Consider the following 19,932-nt stretch of genomic DNA (forward strand, 5'->3'; position numbering starts at 1 on the left):
AGTTGTCTCTGGCTTCCCCTACTTATCAAAACTTCTTAGACGCCATGATTGGCCAATGAAACAACTGTGCTTTCCTAACTGGGAAATACAGCTGCTGATGCAAAACGAGTAACAGAAGAAAAGAAAAAGGAATAACAGCATTTTATATCTTTTTTTAGGAGAAGAGAGAAGTAACTGGATAACCTAAAGGGCAAAAAGTAATAAAGGGTAAGTCCGATGTTATAGAGATTTTAATGGGGCGACTAGCACTGCTAGTCAATCTGTACACTACACAAAAGGTCCCTGGTCAATGGGACAAAGGAGGCGAACTCTAGCCCACATCTTGGGCCTATATTATCCTGGAAGATGGACTTTTTCTTATCACAAAGGTGCCCTTCCCAAGGGCCTGTTGTTGTATAGTTGCTTAGTCATGTCTGACTCTTTTGCAATCCCATGGACTGTAGCCTATCAGGCTCCTCTGTCCATAGGCTTTCCTAGGCAGGAATACTGGAGCAGGTCGCCCTTCCCTTCTCCGGGGATCTTCCTGCATTTCCTACATTGGCAGATTCTTTGAGCCATGAGGGAAGCCCACTCCCAAGGGGCTACATAGGCCTTTATCTACATCAAACAAAGGCCTTGGATGGGTTAGTGTAGGTCCTGCACTTCAAAATCCAAGTGGGTAAGATATAACTTGAACACATAAAAAGCAAAGTCAAGAAGCAGGGATTTCCTTTTTATGTGGCACCCCAGCAATTTTCATTATACTGCTTTCATCTCTGAACCTATTTTGACTTGTAAACCCCAGTTAGACTTCATTTTGTAGTATTATTAAACATTTTGAAATTAGGATTATGAGCCTTAATGCATGACAGGAAGTTATGGGGCAAACTTCTCATGTGTTCTGCAATTTGCAGTATATATATTTAGAAGTCTGAGTATACAAGTTAAGCCTGTAATTCATGTCACCTCCTAAAAATAAACCCTCAGGGAGTTTATCCTCTGACCACAGTGATTCTGCATGGAAGGAAAGGGACGAGGTCTTAAAGCGTCAACTGTCTGACGTTTGACATAAGACAATAGGTTGAGGTTATTTCCTCTTGCTGCCAGCTCTTTCAATCTCACTAAGTGTTCTACCTGGCTGCTTACCAGAAAGAAGAAAAACATTTCTCTAGTGGTCAGGAGGTCCCACTTTACAGCTTTTCCTGTTCTCTGCCAGAAAATATGTACAGTCAGTACTGCTGCTGTTGCTAAGTCACTTCAGTCACGTCCAACTCTGTGCGACCACCGCACATAGATGGCAGTCCACCAGGCTCCTCTGTCCCTGGGATTCTCCAGGCAAGAATACTGGAGTGGGTTGCCATTTCCTTCTTCAACAGTCAGTACTAGGCTGGAAAAATCCCTAATTTTCCCTGTCTCAATGAAGTCCTATGCATAAGTAAGCAGAAAGAAAGATGGATAAAATACTTAAACTGTATCAGTAAATGCTCCCACAATCTCCTGCAAACAGGTAAATTTAATTAAATGACTTCTTATCATTCTCAGCGGCTCCCTTTGGCCTAAATGTATAAAACAAAGACTTTCAAGATTTATCTTCTGCCCACATTTCTAGATTCCTTTCCCACCACTCTCTTACTTACACTGTGTTCCCAAGATGTATCAAACAACTTACAGTTCCCTAAACAGGCCCCACTTTCCACCTTGACCCATGTTGTTCCCTCCACTGGGAAAAACCTTTTTTCCTATTCCTGATGGACCTTCTGCAAGCACACTTCTGTATGACACCTTCAGAGCACCTTCTAAACACATTATTACAGCACTTTTTTATTAAAATAAAAAAATCTAATGCCTATCTTCAAAGACAGATTCTGGGTTGCCTAAAAGCAAGAGTGAGAGCTTCTTCACTCTAGTCCCTCCAGTGTCTTATACCGTGTTTGACATACACCAGGAAATCAAACGTTGACTAAATAAATATTCCAGCCCTAAGACTCTGAGTTCATTCTGTTAAAAAAAATAGATTATAAAAAGGCCTAAACACATATCTGAAATATGCAGTGATGCTGTTAAGCTACAAAAATTCCTGGTTTGTTTCTAAGGGCTAAATTTATAATTTATTCATACACATCACTATGAAAGAATTTCAAAGTCCTTTGCTTTAGCCAAAAAAATCAACACTTATCAAACTCATGGTTTCAGAGTTGCCTTCTAACACAGCTATTGCAAACACATACTATTCTTTATAGAATCTGTAAACATACAGCAACATGGATGCAACTAGAGATTATCATATTAAGTGAAGTAAGTCAGAAAGACAAATACTATATGCTATCACTTATAAAAGAAATCTAAAATATGACACAAATGAGCCTATATATGAAACAGAAATAGAATCATGGACATAGAGAATAGACTGGTGGTGCCAAGAGGGAGGGGGTGGGAGAGGGTAGGAGTGGGAGTTTGGGATTGCTGCTGCTGCTGCTGCTGCTGCTGCTGCTGCTAAGTCGCTTCGGTCGTGTCCGACTCTGTGCGACCCCATAGAAGGCAGCCCATCAGGCTCCACCGTCCCTGGGATTCTCCAGGCAAGAACACTGGAGTGGGTTGCCATTTCCTTCTCCAATGCATGAAAGTGAAAAGTGAAAGTGAAGTCGCTCAGTCGTGTCCGACTCTTAGCGACCCCATGGACTGCAGCCCACCAGGCTCCTCCGTCCATGGGATTTTCCAGGCAAGAGTACTGGAATGGGGTGCCATTGCCTTCTCCGGAGTTCGGGATTAGCAGACGCAAGCTAGTATACATAGAATGGATAAACAACAAGGTCCTACTTAGATCACAGGGAACTATATTCGATATTCTGTGATAAACCATAGTGAAAAAGAATGTGTATGTTATATATATACACACACATATATGTGTATATATATGTATAATTGAGATAATTAGCTGTATCTTTGCTTATTTGCTTCAATCGTCTCCAACTTTTTGTGACTCCATGGACTAGAGCCACCAGGCTCCTCTGTCCATAGGATTTCCCAGACAAGAATGTTAGAGTGGGTTGCCATTTCCTTCTCCAGGGAATCTTCCTGTCCCAGGGATCGAACCCGTTTCTATTGCGTCCCCTGCGTTGGCAGGCAGGTTCTTTACCGTTAGCACTACCTGGGAAGAATTTGCTGTATAGCAGTTATTAACACAATACTGTAAATCAGCTATACTTCAATTTAAAAAAGAGAGAAATGTAAGCAAACTATAAAGCCCAATTAATTTTAGAAGAGATCTAAAATAGAGATTCCTTAAATTATGTTTGCTGTAAAACATATCAACTAAATAATGTGCCCAAGAAACTGTAAACAAGCTTCATCTGTCATTAATCAGGTTTATTTTTACACTCGTATTAAATTCAGCATTTTGGTCCTGCCCTAATAATAGTCTAACCAAAGTGAGTAAAAAATAGCCTTACTTCCTCAATGCACTGTTACAGAAACAAACTACCAAACCATGTATTGGTGTACACTCTGCATGATATGAAGATAAGAAAAGTCTCCTAAAACATAAAGCATTCCTTGGTGTCAGGTTTTAATCCCATAGTCTACCAATCTCTCATTAGTTGTTGTGATCAACTAAAGTCTAACTTTTTTTCCAAAATAATTCAAATAACATAAATTTCTGTTTAATACAATAGATATATATACTTTCATTATACAATATTTGATATGTACAAAAACTATACATAGCATAGGTGTGTATAATATTTTGAATCAAAATACTGAAATAAACATTTGTGAATCTACTACTCATTTTCAGCCACTTGTTTTTTTTGGCCACACGGTGCATTTTGCTTCCCAACCAGAGATGGAACGTGGGTACACTGCTGTGCAAGTGCAACGTCCTAACCAACGGACTTCCAGGCAAGTCCCTACAATCATGTCACAAAACTTACAAAATACTGGAAGGACTGATGCTGAAGCTGAAACTGCAACACTTTGGCCACCTGATGCAAAGAACTGACTCATTGGAAAAGACCCTGATGCTGGGAAAGACTGAAGGTAGGAGGAGAAGGGGACCACAGAGGATGAGATGGTTGGATGGCATCACTGACTCAATGGACATGAGTTTGAGTAGACTCTGGGAGTTGGTGATGGACAGGGAGACCTGGCATGCTGCACTCCATGGGGTCGCAGAGTCAGACACGACTGAGAGATTGAACTGAACTGAATCGAAAGGAGAAAAGTATAATCATGCAGAAGACAGTACTGTAGATTCTCATGATATATGAGTCTCCAAATAAATTTCAGAGATATTCAGTAAAAACAGCAGCAGATAACCAACGATAACCACATGTCCCAAACCAGATCTGTTTACTTTTAAGTTCTTATCTTAGGCTCTTAAGCAGGCTGAGGGCACTTCAGTTGGGAAGTATGGGAAAGAATGGAGGTGGGAAAGATAAAAGAAGGGTCTTCTGCTTTGTAGAAGGAGCTTAAGCTCTGTGTTTTACAAAATAGCTCACTGAGGTTTATACTAATTTATATGATATTGCTTTCTAACTGCCAATCAGACCACAAATAACCTGAAAACAGGCACGTTAGTCCTTATTTCATCTGCATGTCATCACACATAAAGCATATAATAAACAATTAAATAAATAGTTGCAAGTTGACTTTTAAGCTGTAATTCACCTTAGCAGTCTTCACAAGTCCCTACGTAAATGCTCTTGTACCTAACTGGGAGGCTACAGCAATAGAGGCACAGTCTTTGATTCTGTGTAGCAGGCCAGCTAACTCACAGTCTTCCTTTGTAAACAGCTCTTCAGAGGCAAAAAGACTCTAAGAATCTGTCCAGAGCAGTAAGGTGGGGGAGCGGGGGGCGGTGTGGGCGGGACGGGGGAAGTCTGGAAGAAAGAAAGGAACACACAAAGGTTGGAAAAAAAGCAGAAGAGTTGAAAAGAAGGAAAATAAACAGGCTATCATTTGCAGATATGCGGTCTAGATAAAAATTCCAAAAGAACCTATGACAAATTACTAGTGGTGCAACTAATATGAGTTAACAAGGGTTGCTGATAATCAGATCAGATCAGATCAGATCAGTCGCTCAGTCGTGTCTGACTCTTTGCAACCCCATGAATAGCAGCACGCCAGGCCTCCCTGTCCATCACCAACTCCCAGAGTTCACTGAGACTCACGGCCATCGAGTCAGTGATGCCATCCAGCCATCTCATCCTCTGTCGTCCCCTTCTCCTCCTGCCCCCAATCCCTCCCAGCATCAGAGTCTTTTCCAATGAGTCAACTCTTCGCGTGAGGTGGCCAAAGTACTGGAGTTTCAGCTTTAGCATCATTCCTTCCAAAGAAATCCCAGGGCTGATCTCCTTCAGAATGGACTGGTTGGATCTCCTTGCAGTCCAAGGGACTCTCAAGAGTCTTCTCCAACACCACAGTTCAAAAGCATCAATTCTTCGGCGCTCAGCCTTCTTCACAGTCCAACTCACACATCCATACATGACCATAGGAAAAACCATAGCCTTTTCACTGCTTTTTAAGAACTGCTTTGGCTATTCTTAAGCCCTTTGCTTTTCCCTGTGAAGTTTAGGACAGCTTGTCAAGCTTCATGAAAACGCCTCCTGAGATTTTGGTTATGTTAGGTCAACTTCATAAGGTGACCTAGTATTATGAAAAATTTACATCTTCATTACATTAACGTTTCCATCTACAAACATAATATGGCTCTTTATTTACTTAAATCTTGTATGTCTTTCATAATTTTTTATGGTTGCTCCGTACAGGTCTTATATATCTTTATTCCTAGGTCTCTTATAGTTTTGTTGTCATTGTACATGGTACTTTTTCTGAATACAACACAATATTTTGGATACCAGTAATAAAAAATTAGAAAATAAATTCAGAAAAAGTACCATGTACAATGACAACAAAACTATAAGAGACCTAGGAATAAAGATATATAAGACCTGTACGGAGCAACCATAAAAAATTATGAAAGACATACAAGATTTAAGTAAATAAAGAGCCATATTATGTTTGTAGATGGAAACGTTAATGTAATGAAGATGTAAATTTTTCATAATACTAGGTCACCTTATGAAGTTGACCTAACATAACCAAAATCTCAGGAGGCGTTTTCATGAAGCTTGACAAGCTGTCCTAAACTTCACAGGGAAAAGCAAAGGGCTTAAGAATAGCCAAAGCAGTTCTAAAAAAGCAGTGAATTAACTCACCCTACCAGGTATCCAGACTCATTATAAAACTTCATAAAGCTATAGTAATTAAGATACTAGAAACCAATGCAGAAACAGATAAACAGAACAAAACAAGAGAGTCCAGAGAAGACACACATATAAAACAACTTTACATATGAGAGGGTGTATTTCAAATCAGTAAGAACAGAACACATCATTCAATGAATGGTACTGAGGCCACTATTTATCCAAATGTTTAAAACAAAAAACGGAGTAATAATATACATTTTAAAAAATCAGCTTCTAACCAATTCCACAATAGGCGGAAAAAAATGATTCACAGCATGTTTAATTATGCAAAGGAAGAGCATCAGTAAAAAAGAAAAAAAAATATATGGTAAATTTAATAAAAACCTGGAGTTGATTATAAAACTACAATCTTAGAGAAGAATTTCAGTTTTGGAAGATATAGTCTGGCTGGAATATATGGGAAACAGTAAAAACAAATAGAATCAGAAAAGTGATCTAAGAACCTCGGAGTGACAAGATGAGAGTTTTGCATCAAGAAGATAACTTCAGAAACAAGGTACAGATTTCCTGGGGGGAGAGATGGGAGGCAGGAACCCTATTGGAGGATTCTTAAATCCAAGCAAAATATAATGAGGGTGCAGAGAAAGGAGAACAAATGACAGCTATATTATGGAGGTAGAATTGACAGATATGTAGATGACACCATCCTTATGGCAGAAAGTGAAGAGGAACTAAAAAGCCTCTTGATGAAAGTGAAAGAGGAGAGTGAAAAAGTTGGCTTAAAGCTCAACATTCAGAAAACTAAGATCATGGCATCTGGTCCCATCACTTCATGGGAAATAGAAGGGGGAACAGTGGAAACAGTGCCAGACTTTATTTTTTGGGCTCCAAAATCACTGCAGATGGTGACTGCAGCCATGAAATTAAAAGACACTTACTCTTTGGAAGGAAAGTTATGACCAACCTAGATAGCATATTCAAAAGCAGAGACATTACTTTGCCAACAAAGGTCCGTCTAGTCGAGGCTATGGTTTTTCCTGTGGTCATGTATGGATGTGAGAGTTGGACTGTGAAGAAGGCTGAGCGCCGAAGAATTGATGCTTTTGAACTGTGGTGTTGGAGAAGACTCTTGAGAGTCCCTTGGACTGCAAGGAGATCCAACCAGTCCATTCTGAAGGAGATCAGCCCTGGGATTTCTTTGGAAGGAATGATGCTAAAGCTGAAACTCCAGTACTTTGGCCATCTCATGCAAAGAGCTGACTCATTGGAAAAGACTCTGATGCTGGGAGGGATTGGGGGCAGGAGGAGAAGGGGACGATAGAGGATGAGACGGCTGGATGGCATCACTGACTCGATGGCTGTGAGTCTGAGTGAACTCCGGGAGCTGGTGATGCACAGGGAGGCCTGGTGTGCTGTGATTCATGGGGTCGCAGAGTCGGACACGACTGAGCGACTGAACTAAACTGAACTGAACTAGATAACTGGATGTGCTGGCAAGGAGTATATTCATTATCACTTCTTGCTTTCCTCCTTTGCATATGGCAAGATCAAGAATTAAGGAAAATCAGTAATCTTAGCTATATCTAGAATAAATACTTTGACAAAATATTTGTCCTTCAGATGGCAATTTTCTAACACAAAGAAAAAGATTTATAAGGGGCATCTTTTTTACCTTCCCAAATAAATAACTTTGAACATGGGCTAAATACTTTGTTTCAGGAAATGAAATGTATGTTATTATTATGAGAAAAAGTCAAATTAATTTCCAGAAATAAATAAATCCTTCCTGAAAAGGATTTACATGAATAATATCATGTAAAAAAAGTTATGGACATGTGATATCACCTACCAGTAACCATGAATTTTTAAAAATAAAAGCCTATTCAAGAAAGATTTATGCAGAGAACTAATTACACAGAAACAAAATTTCCATCAGTAACAGAAGGAACATATATCTTGAAAAAATCCCACGTGTAAAGTCCCAAGCATTAGAAATGAGTTTGTTTCTGCTATACCAACATGACTGAACCTCAAAAGTGCAATAATTACAGGAACAACCAGGACACAAAATTCATATTTTAAGATTAATCTTCTACTAAGATTGATCTTCTAACAAGCTAAGAAAGAGTCAAATGTATAAACTGGACAAGAATACATACGGGGTGATAAGTCAATGGCATTTCATCTTATTGCTTGTTTCATAGGGCAAATAGGATCAAATACTGGAAATTTTACATGCTTCAAACTAAAAGAACGTCAAAGAAATGATAAGGACGCAATACAGTTCGCCACTTGAGAGAACAGACTGATATGAGTGGGAGATCATTAGGTGGACTCTATGGGGATGAACCACGCATTTTTTAAACAATCTTAGAACAGGCCTCATAAAAATGTGAGAATATATATGAAAGCACAGCAAGTGTTTACCATGTACTAGTGCTAAATACAACATGCATGTTAGCTCAATTAATCTTCACAGTTCTATGAAGCTGATCCTAATGCATTCCTCCAGCTTACAGATGAAGGAGATGAATCTAAGAAAGGTCAAGGCCTGCTTAGGTTTCACAGCTAATAAGAGTGGGAGAGCCGGGATTTGAATCCATGGTTGTTTAACTCTAAAGCCCATGTCCTGAACTACTACGCTATACTGTCTACAACTGAAAACATACTGGAGTTTTTTGGGTGAGCCTTCAAAAATTACAATAACAAAATAATAGTTTAACAATTATAATTTAACGATTATCTGAAAAAGAAAAACTGCAAATAAATGTTAACTATGTGATGTTAGCTAGAACTCACACTCAAATGGAAACGTACACTAATGTTATTTCAAGTCTCTGTGCATAACCTCCTGGCTCTGTCTCACTATGAGTTACAGTAGCAGGTGTATACGGAACATGCCAGAAAGAGAGTGAGTGGTGACCTAAATTTAACTCCCAGTGCTATGAACAACCCAGAATGGCATTTATGCGTCATAGGTGTGCCACTCTCAGATAAAATGTGCTGCCCTCTAGTGATTTCAACACCTGTCGTTTAACGTTAAACAGTCTCTCCTAAGTGAAGAAGGAAAACTTTTTTTTTTAATTAGAGAACTAAAATCTTCATTTTATTTAATAATCAGAAGAACAGAAGAAACAATGACTGCTTAGGCCAGGAGTAAACTTCTGACGTGTAAGAGCAAATACAGAACTATATCCAATAATGATTCACTAATTCATAACAGTTAAGGAAGTATCAGTCCAGAATATGACAAAAGATGAATTAGAGAATACCAGGTAGTTACATTTTATATAAGGAATTCATGCCTTAAAACATAATTCAAACACTGCCTAATTCAAAGCTACGTTCCTGTAAGAATAAATGTAAATGGATACTAATGTGCCTTACAACTACTGTGCTGTATGTCTTTTCCCAAGCATAGTTTCAAAGCATAATAAGTGACTATAATAAGGTCTGGTTTTTTTAATCTGTGAAGGTTTATTTCCTCCAATTTTTTCTACTATAAAATAGCATACTTATCAGGAAAACCACAATACTCTCAATCATCAGAAACAGAATTTGTAGAAAGATGGTCACTGCCTCTTCTTGCTTTCCAAATCTCGTAAGAATCTATCTCATTTGTGAAACCCGAACTAAGATTCCTAAGGACAAGGGAGTCTGGGAAATGTAGTTTGTTTCGGGGTATATTTTTTGGGGGGAGGGTGCTTTTATAGCTTTTATTGCTTCCTAGTTGGTGTAGTGGTAAAGAATCTGCCTACCAGTGCAGGAGATCCAAGAGACGTGGGTTCAATCCCTGGGTCGGGAAGATCCCCTAGAGTAGGAAATGGCAACCACATTCTTGCCTGGAAAATTCCATGGACACAGGAGGCTGGCGGGCTACAGATCATGAGGCCACAAAGAGTCAGATACAACTGAGCAACTAAGCAAATAGTTTTTATTAGTTTATTAGCTACTGTTGTTTTCTTTTCATTAATTTGACTATTAAAAATACAGAACGCTTCACAAATTTGTGTGTCATCCTTGAGCAGGGGCAATGCTAATCTTCTCTGTATTGTTCCAATTTTAGTGTGAAAAGAAAGTGAAAGTGTCTGACACACACACACACAAAAGTCGTGTCCGACTCTTTGCGACCCCATGAACTGTAGCCTACCAGGCTCCTCAGTCCATGGAATTTTCCAGGCAAGAGTACTGGAGTAGGCTGCCAAAGTGAGCAGCACATATACTAAAGAATGTTGTTAAGAATGCTTTAAAAACACAAAGTATTTGTAGTAAAGTTTTTTGTATCACTATCAGTTCCTTCCCAAACATCAAAAATAATTTTCTATTTTAACACAGATGATAGCTTGGCTTAGGGGTGCCCTAGACTGCTTGAGATTTTAAAGCCAAGTTCCCAGAGGTTTTTCATTTTTTTAAATAAAAGGGCTCCTCGTTCAATTCTGCTCCTTTATTTTCTTGGCATTAGTTCCAATACTTCCAGGATGCTTTGTACTAAATTAACAGCAAGATCGTCAGCAGTTATTTGAGCTTCTTTACCACATTTGATGACCACTTGGAATGACAATATTACAGAATATAAAAACTTAAGAATAAAAGTAAAAATAACAGCACAATAATCATCAAAACCATTTGTAGAAGTTCCCATGCATGTAAACAACAGTATGGTTCTCTAGATACTGACATATGATACTCTATTCCTGTTACCAGCTGAAGTGGTACCACCTAGAGTAAACATGGTTTGTAATTCACTAGGTCCATCAGCTTGGAAACTAAGAGATTCATAAATTGCTTGACATTTGTACTACTTAAAATTTGTAGTATAAAGTGCTATTTTGTATTGTTTCAAATTCACACACACAAAAAATCACTTAAAGTTAGTTAACAGAATCATACTGTATTTTAAATAGTTTTATTGAAGTGTAATTTACAAACCATAAAACTTCTCCATTTTAAGTGTACAATTCAATGAATTTTAGTAAATACATAGTCTTGTAACTATTTCAAGATTTCAACACAATCCAGTGTTAGAATCATACTATACATTTTTTTTATCTCTAAAATTTAAATCTTAGATTTATTAGCTTCACTTAACTTGTGTGTGCTCAGTCACTCAGGTGTATATGATGCTTTGTGACCCCATGGACTGCCAAGATCCTCTGTCCATGGGATTTCCCAGGCAAGAATACTAGAGTGGGTTGCCATTTCCTCCTCCAGGGTATCTTCCCAACCTAAGGATGGAACCTGAGTCTCTTGCATTGCAGGTAAGATTCTTTTCTGCTGAGCCACCGGGAAAGCCCTTCACTTACCTAAACTAACTCAAAATACTGACAAAAGTTTTTTGGATCTGCTGAAATGGGAAGATACAATTTACTCTCAACAAACACACTGCTATCTAAAAAGAAAAATGCTAAGACAGTTTCAAACATACTAAAAGGATCATGCTGGGGAGGATTTAAAGTGTCCTCTAAACTCGTGCACAATGTTAACATGGAAAACTACTCACTATAAGCAGTACAAGAGAATGTGAAATTAAGTAGAGTCCCTGTGTATATTCTGAATTCTCAAATTAGTGAAGTAAGTTTTGCTGAGGCTCTTGTATCAATAAAATCTGACATATGTGCCTTTGAAAACTAAAATGATTTATTTATTTGCAAGTGAGTATAAAACCAGCCATGAATACTTGATGGCAAATACCTATCTGCAAAAAATCTCAGCATTGACAATATTGCCCAAAACTGTGAATTGTTATCTGCCTCTTTTTCAAAAAAAAATTTATATTTTCTTAAATTACCAGTTAAGTAGATAAATATACATATATTTTGGCATGATATATATTAAAGTATCCTAAGATCTCTTTATGATCAACATGAAAAAAGTGTGACAGTAAAACTTCTAAAACTCTTGGAATTTCCTGAGTGATGTGGTGAGAGGGGTGCTTTTCATAAGTCCTTTTCAACTATAACCAAAGATTATGCTCATGAGGTGACTCCTGGAGGATGGGGGATGTTTACCAAGGGAATAAACCCTGTGATTAGAAATCTAGAACCTCTGGGGTTTCCCTGGTAGCTCAGTGGTAAAGAACAGGCCTGCCAATGCAGGACACATGGGTTCGACCCCTGATCTGGGAAGATCTCATATGCTGCGGGGCAACTAAGCCTGTGCGTCACAACTATTAACCCTGTGCTCTCGAGCCTGGGAGCCGCAACTACTGAAGCCTGCGTGTTAGAGCCGACACTCCATAAGAGAAGCCACCCCAATGAGAAGCCTACACATCACAGCCAGAGAGTAGCCCCCATTCACCACAACTAGAGAGAAGCCCGTGTAGCAATGAAGACCCAGCACAGCCAATAATAATAAATTAAAAAGAAAAAAAATTGGAACTTTCAACTCCAACCCTGACCCTTAAAGAGAGAAAGGCTGAGAATTAAGTTAATCACCAATAGCTGATGACTTAATTAGCTGTGCCTATATAATGGAACCTCCGTAAGAACACGATAGAGTTTAGAGAGCTCCAGGTTGGTGAACATATATCCAGGTGCAAGGAGAGTGCTGTGTCTGGAGAGGGTATGAAAGTTCTACACCCATTTCCCATACCTTGCCCTATGCATCTATTCCACTTGACTGTTGCTTAATTATATCTTTCATAATAAATGAGTACTAGAAAGTAAAGTGCTTCTCAAAATTCTGTGCACCATCCTATCAATAGTAAACTATCAAGCCTAAGGAGGGATTGGTGGGAACCTATGATTTATAGAAAAAACACTGGTCAGAAGCACGAGAGGTTTGGCGCTACAACTGGCATGTGAGTGGGGTGCACTCTTGTGAGATAAGCCCTTAACCTGTGGAGTCTGCACTAACACTGGGTATTTGAGTGTTTGACTGAAGGGAATTGCAGGACACCCCAACTGGTGTCCACAGAGAACTGGAGAATTTCTTGGCATGGAAATTCCACTCATTTTGTGTCAAAAGTTGTAAATAAAGGGAAACAAGTCTTCCTTTAAACATGTTTTGTTAATGGTTTCAATGAGAGCCTTGATGACCAAGAAGACCAAACTGAACAAACGAGAAAGTGATAGAAAGCTGAGAGGGATGTCAAATCTAAATCTATCTTAATTCAGGATGATGACTTGAGAAAGGACAATTTAGTACTGAATAGGAAAAATAAACATAACATCTAAAAGCTTGGGTCCAAAGAAACAACTACACAGAAACAAATGAGGGAAGAAGTGACTTAAAAATAACATAGCTAACAATAACAACAAAGAACTTAAGTTTCAGCTTACCATTAGCTCAACATTAGCAATGTTAGTTAATGTAGGGACTTCCCTGGTAGTCCAGGGGTTAAGAATTCGCCTGCCAGTACAGGGAAACATGGGTTCCATCCCTGTCCGGGAAGATTCCACAGCCACAGGGCAACTAACCCCGTGAGCCGTAACTACGGGCCCCGCGCCCTAGAGCCCATGTTCCACGAGGGAAGCCACCACAGTGAGAGGCCTGCGCACCACAACGAGAAAGCAGCCCCCATTCATGGCAGCTAGAGAAGCCCACGTGCAGCACCAAAGACCCAGAGCAGCCAAAAACAAATAAATAAACTTAAGAGCAAAACAAAAAAACCCCAAAACTAATACAGTTCTTAGGCTCTGTAATTATAATGTTCAGAATTTCTTGTTCAGTATGACAGAGCATAAGGATCTACTTCTCCTTTCTAAAGGCCCATTAAAAAGGATAGGATCCATGGCAGTCCAGTGGTTGGAACTCCCCACCTGAACTGCCAAGGGTATGGATTCAATCAAGCCACATGGTGCAACCAAAAAAAAAAAAGACAGGAAGAAAATAACAGCATCACTGGAAAACATGGAAAAGGTATCACCAGACCAGAAATTTTAGAGAATACCTTGAAATTAGCCAATAGAGACTCAATCAGGTCCTAAAAAACCATAGCCCAATTATCCTAGAGGCAAAAATCATCTTCCTCTGTGTGTTAGGGAAGTTCCAAACTCCAAGCCAATAAATATTGCTACCCTGTTCCCTGGACTTTATATTTGTTATATAATTTAATTCTCATAATTATTTTATTAAGTAAGAAATACCCATTTTTCAGATGAAGAAGCTGAGGCTTAGACAAGTTATATAATCACATAAATAATAAATGGTGAATCTAGAATTTGGACTCCATCAGTCTGAATCTACAATCTGTATTTTTAGTCATTATACAGATGAGGGCCAAAAGGTAATCCATTAGAGTAACTTATTAAAGTAATAACACTAAATCCAGTTGGCACAGTTGGGCCCTCTCCCCCTATTCCCTCAAGTTAAATAGAGTAGTTCACTCCATTAGTTCCTGGATTAAACCTTCTTTCTATTAAATGAGTAAAATCTCTCTAGACTGCCTTGAGAGCCTAAGAGAGGAGGAAAGACACATGAGTTAACTGCAGATTTCCAGGTAGATACGGAGGAAGAAATCAATTTCTATGAAAGGAAGATCCACACAAAACAAATGATACCACTACCAGAAATAAGATTCCTTACTTCAGCAGCTGTGGAGATTCTGGACTACAAGCTCCAAAACAACATTTCTCACGGAGAACTATGCCACAAAGAGTTCATAGTCAGTCTTCCAATCCAGAGAACACATCTGTCTTCTAGGTGCTGAGACAATACAGCACAGTGGCTTCTGGACTCTAGAGTCAGCTGTCTGAGCCAAGTCTAAGCTCTGTCACTTTGTCGCTGTGTAACTCTGGGGAAGTGACTTAATACCTGTGTACCTCTCTCCCCATCTGAAAAATGAGGATGAGAACTATAATTACCTCATAAAAGCGGTTGTGAGGACTAAGTGAGATGGTTTTTACTCCGAATTGTGCCTGACCCAGAAAAGGAACCATGGGCCGTAGCAGAGAGCCTAGAATATGACATGCAAACAATGGTAATTGTTAGATATTAAGTTCAGGGGAAAGGAGATGAATTAGATGATGCTGCTAAAAAAAAAAAAAAAAAATCTTCCAACCTTGAAAATCTATCAAATTCTTAACAAGAAAAAAAAATTAATTTTTATCAAATAAGACAAAGCAAATTCCAAAATGATAAAGTACTCACTGAAGTCAGATCAATACTTGGTTAAAGTTCACCCCTGAGCCTCTGAAGGCATTTGTCAACCTCTCTTCATTTATGGCTATTAATAAATTGCCTCTCATTAATATATATCAAATGTGAAAAATGAATTTGGATTTAGGGGACGAGGATAGTTAAATGACTTCTGAGCAATCCTGATTAATAGCAAATAACAGATATAACAGAAGTACTCCCTTAGTGGAGTTCTGGCCATAGATTCAGCTCTTTCAGTCCAGAAGTTCCAAAATGGAAACTTGCAATAACAAAATATTCAAATAATTCCCAAGAAGGAACAAAATATAACAGCATCATGTCAACTGGAGTCTCCAGGGCAATAACAGGCCAAGGCACTGTTAGGCTGCAGAGAAAAGGAAAAGCCAGCCAGCCAAATAGTCATTGACAGCTCAAGTTAAGACATGGGTGGGGTCAGGAACTTATTACAAACCTAAGCTAACTGAATGGATGGGTGGATTATGGGTCCCACTCTAGAAATCCTACCCATTTAGAGTTCCAAATTAACAGCAATTCCTCAGAAACAACTTGAAGCCCCAGAAATAAAACCATCTGCCTAGAGGTCTTCTTGGCCAGATGCAATGTAAACCCAACACAGACCCCCTGAGCAGTAGCCTGAAAACCTTTTATAACTGATAACCTGAAGAAATGAGAGATGGATTCCACCAACTGCTATGATCAGTAGAAAAAAGAAACTCTGGGCATGCCAAACAGAACAAAATCTGAGATGCGTATTAGGAGACTAATAAGTAGACAACAACACATCTACCTGATCCTTATCATGAAGTCAGACAGAAACTGCAAGCAGAAGATTAGAATAGAGAGGGCAAATACAACTTTCCTAAAATGAAACATGAATAGTCTCAGGTCCCCTTCCTCATATTTATAAATTTTTCCTACTTCTTTTTCTCTGTGGCTTTCTTTGCTGCTTATCCACTTTGCTATCTTTTCTAGTAGTTCCATTCCCACTTTTACATCTGACTTCTTTTAAAAATCCTTCTCTTTGTTCTTTTTCCAACTCATTGTCACAAATACCATTCTAATAAGTTACAAAAGAAATTGTATAAATATATACCTATATATATATCTAAAGAAAGCTTTGACAAATTCTACTTGTTGATATGAATATTATCTATTTTTTTTCTGGCCAATAATCTCTGTATGTCAAAAATCTTATACCTATGCCAAGAGCAGAGAAACTATTAAAAAACACTCAAGTCTAATGAAAAATTTTTTAAGACAGTAAGTCAAGGAAGCAATTTTTTTTTTCTCACTCTGTCTCTCTCTCTCTCTTTTTTTTTTCAGCTGCGCTGGGCAGCCTTTAGTTCCTTGACCGGGATTGAACCTGGGCCATCACAGTGAAAGCCCAGAATCCTAACGACTACTCCCAGAAGCAGTTTTAATCATTCCTCCTTAGAAGACTTCACTTAAGAAGTCTATTCAAAGTTCTTTTCTCTTTAAAGTAGGAAACAAACATAATGGTATATGATAATGTATGTATTGACTACTTACACCAAAATGTAGCCTGCAACTGAAACAGGGACAAGAAATAGAATTACTTAAAATACTTTAAATGTAAGTCATGAGCTACACGACCATTTCTGAGGTAGTGTGTCTCCCTCTCATATTATTATTTTTTTCCACCCTCCAACACTTTAACTGGGATTCTTTCACTTGGAATGTAATTTTAAAATAATGTTACAATCCTATCTGTGGTAAGTGCTTGAATTTGTATCAGTAAGTTCACTTGCAAAGTTAAACTGAAAGGAGAAAAACCAATAAATATGATAGAACTGTTTATCTCTTGGCTGTTTTCTAAAAAGTAGTAACCATATTAACACACTTTAGCGAATGATTTCAAGAATATAAAAGAATAAAATGACACAATCCATAAAAAACACATAAAATAACCACCTTACCAGTATCATTAACAAGGGAATTAGGATCAGATGCCCCCAAGGTAGCTTCGAACTCCTCTTGGAGACGATATGCTCTTTGCAACAGAGATTCAAGTTTATGGATGAATTCAGTACTAATAATATCCTACAAGAAGAGAACACATACACAGCAAGTATTAGATGTTAATGTTAAAATTCTACATATTCTCCACTTTTAAATGAAAGAAAAGTGAGGAATGTTATTTAAAAAACTACTGGTTGGGTGGTGAGAATACTGCGATAGAAGTCAGGGGGCTGGGGTTCTGGCTGTGCCTCGCATGGAGTCACCTCCATTTCCTACTCTGTATAATTGAGTTGGACTAGATCAGGGGTTCTCAATGTAAGGTCCCTAATCAGGAGCATCAGTATTACCTGGGAACTTGTTAGAAATACAAATTACAAGTGAATTAGAAACTCTGGAGGTGGGGCCCCCAAGTCTGTGTTTTAATAAGCCTTTCAGAGGCTTGTGATGCATGCTCAACTTTGAAAATCATTAGCCTAGATGATGATCAATAAATAACAGTCTAGCTCTACATGACTATATAAATATAATGGCACTTAATTCAATCCAAAGCACAAAGCAGAGGTTAAAAAATTCCTTCAGAAATCATATCTGCTTAATTCTATATATTCTTGGAAAATCATGAAATGATGAATTGCAAATTTGAGATTTAACAGCTAACTGAACAGGAAGAGCCCAGTGAGAAATATCCCTACACAAATCCCAAAGGAGAAAAACATAAAAAGTTCTGTTAAATGCCACAGAAATCAAGGACACTGAATCAACATTAAAAATAGTTAAATTTTTCCAATATTATGAAGACCACTCCCAAATAAGTCACCCTTACATCTACACTTTCTTCTGCAATAGCATCTCCTGCACCCAATTTAATGGAACCACAGGCTTCATCTTCAGCCTGTCTATTTCGAAAGGTTAGAGCTTGTTCCCATCGACGCAATGCCTCTTCAAACAATTCCATACCTAAAAATTAAGAACAGAACAATTTTATTTTTTTTGGCATGGCGGCTTTTGGGATCTTAATTCCCCGACCAGGGAACAAACTCACACCCCCTGCAGTGGAGTGTAGAGTCTTAACCACCAGAAGTCCTTCTTAGTAGAATCTTAATATCCTAATATATTCCAGGTCTACAGTTCCAGTCAACCAACAATCAGGGAGAAATGACCGATGTGTTTTTCCTTTCTAAAAACTAGTAAGTCAAATGCATACAGTAATTGGAATTTTTCCAAAACAATATCATAAATTCATCAAAGTCCCAACAATAATAGCTAATTTTTATAGTCACAGAACTATCTTTCAAAATATCCCTCTAAGTTAAAAACTGATAGGCAAATAGAAAAACAGGTTGAGAAGAAACTATAAGGTTTATAAGAGGCTTTCAGAAGAAGAAAACAAAGCTAAGAAGAAAAATAATAGCACAGAAGTCTAGAATAATGTCTTTTCTATCTTTTTTCCACCAAAAGGTGTCTTAATCCACTATGATACCAACTTGCTGACTTGGATGGATAAAGTGCTGGACCAGAGTTAAAAATAAACAAGAAGAACCCATAAAAGGTTACAGTCCAAGTAGGAATTTCATATCCCTGCTTACAGAAAGCTTTTGTGGAAAAAATAAGTGATTATGTGCCTCTTTTTCTTCAAATTTTTTCAAAAAAAAAAAAAAAGCTTACCAAAATAATTATGTACCTCAAACAAAACCAAAATATTTCAAAAGCTCAATTTCTCTAGACATATAAAAGTAAAAGATCTGTAAAAGCTGCTTAAGAATCTGGCCAAATCATTCTCAAGATGTTTTTAAGATATGGTAGTTAAGAGAATGTGTGTTAATCACTCAGTCGTGTCTAACTCTTTCGACCCCATGGACTGCAGCTTGCCAGGTTCCTCTGTCCATAAGGATTCTCCAGGCAAGAATACTGGAGTGGGTTGCCATTCCCTTCTACAGAAGTTAACAGAACACCTGTCCTCAAAAATCATTTCTTCCGTTATCTAGAGAATCTACTACTCTAAACAAATAAAATGTTCTGTGAATGAAATGTAGGTTTTTCCTTTGTTTCATTTTCTGTAGCAAAGAATCATTGCCTGGATCTTCCTTCTAAAAAAATTTATACACTTAAAAGACTTAACTTTTCTAATCTATGTAGTTCTCATTCCTTCATCCTTTTCTCACTCCATCCTCTCTCTGCCCCTCCAATTATTTTGGCTAAATAGAAGGAAGAATTATTTAACGCCAGAGATGCCCAAAGAGAAAAGGTGCCTCTCAGGAAGTTCTGTGTTTCACCTCACTGCAGAACACAGTCCAACTGTCACATATCAGCAATTCTGTAATAGAATTGAAACAGTATTTCCTACCAATCCTAATTCTATGACACTGAGACTCCCTACAGCTTCTCTAAGCTTTGCTCTATTTCTCTTCAACTCTCTCTATAGTCCTGTGAAGTGGCCAAAGTAGGTTTACTAGGCATAGTTAAATCTAGAAGCACAGTGACCTTAATTCTTGGAAACTTCGGAAAAGGTAGCAGAAGAACTACTCTTACATCCTTCGCCAAGGGCAGGAGTACCCAGTGTACCACAGCAGCATCTTTACTGATTGATTCTAGAGTGTGAGGAAGGCACACAGTCCTTCTGCCAACTCATCACCCCCTTACTGCTCACTGGCTAGGACCACAAGACTTT

The 19,932-nt window shown here is 38.3% G+C and overlaps 1 protein-coding gene and 1 non-coding gene across 2 annotated transcripts in view; both read right to left on the reverse strand.

Moving 5' to 3' along the window:
- Window positions 1-19,932, reverse strand: part of MIGA1 (mitoguardin 1) — a 77,806-nt gene that overhangs the window by 32,460 nt on the left and 25,414 nt on the right. The window contains exons 6-7 of the mRNA XM_061411525.1: window positions 18,088-18,221; window positions 17,222-17,345 (exon numbers count right to left, since the gene is read on the reverse strand). Of these exons, the coding sequence (XP_061267509.1) occupies window positions 17,222-17,345; window positions 18,088-18,221 (258 nt within the window). The remainder of the gene's footprint in view (window positions 1-17,221; window positions 17,346-18,087; window positions 18,222-19,932) is intronic.
- LOC133245403 (U6 spliceosomal RNA) lies at window positions 10,169-10,275 on the reverse strand. The gene has a single exon (XR_009735668.1). It is a non-coding gene; the product is annotated as a U6 spliceosomal RNA (small nuclear RNA).

This window comes from Bos javanicus, chromosome 3 (assembly GCF_032452875.1).
Source record: "Bos javanicus breed banteng chromosome 3, ARS-OSU_banteng_1.0, whole genome shotgun sequence".
NCBI lineage: Eukaryota > Metazoa > Chordata > Mammalia > Artiodactyla > Bovidae > Bos > Bos javanicus.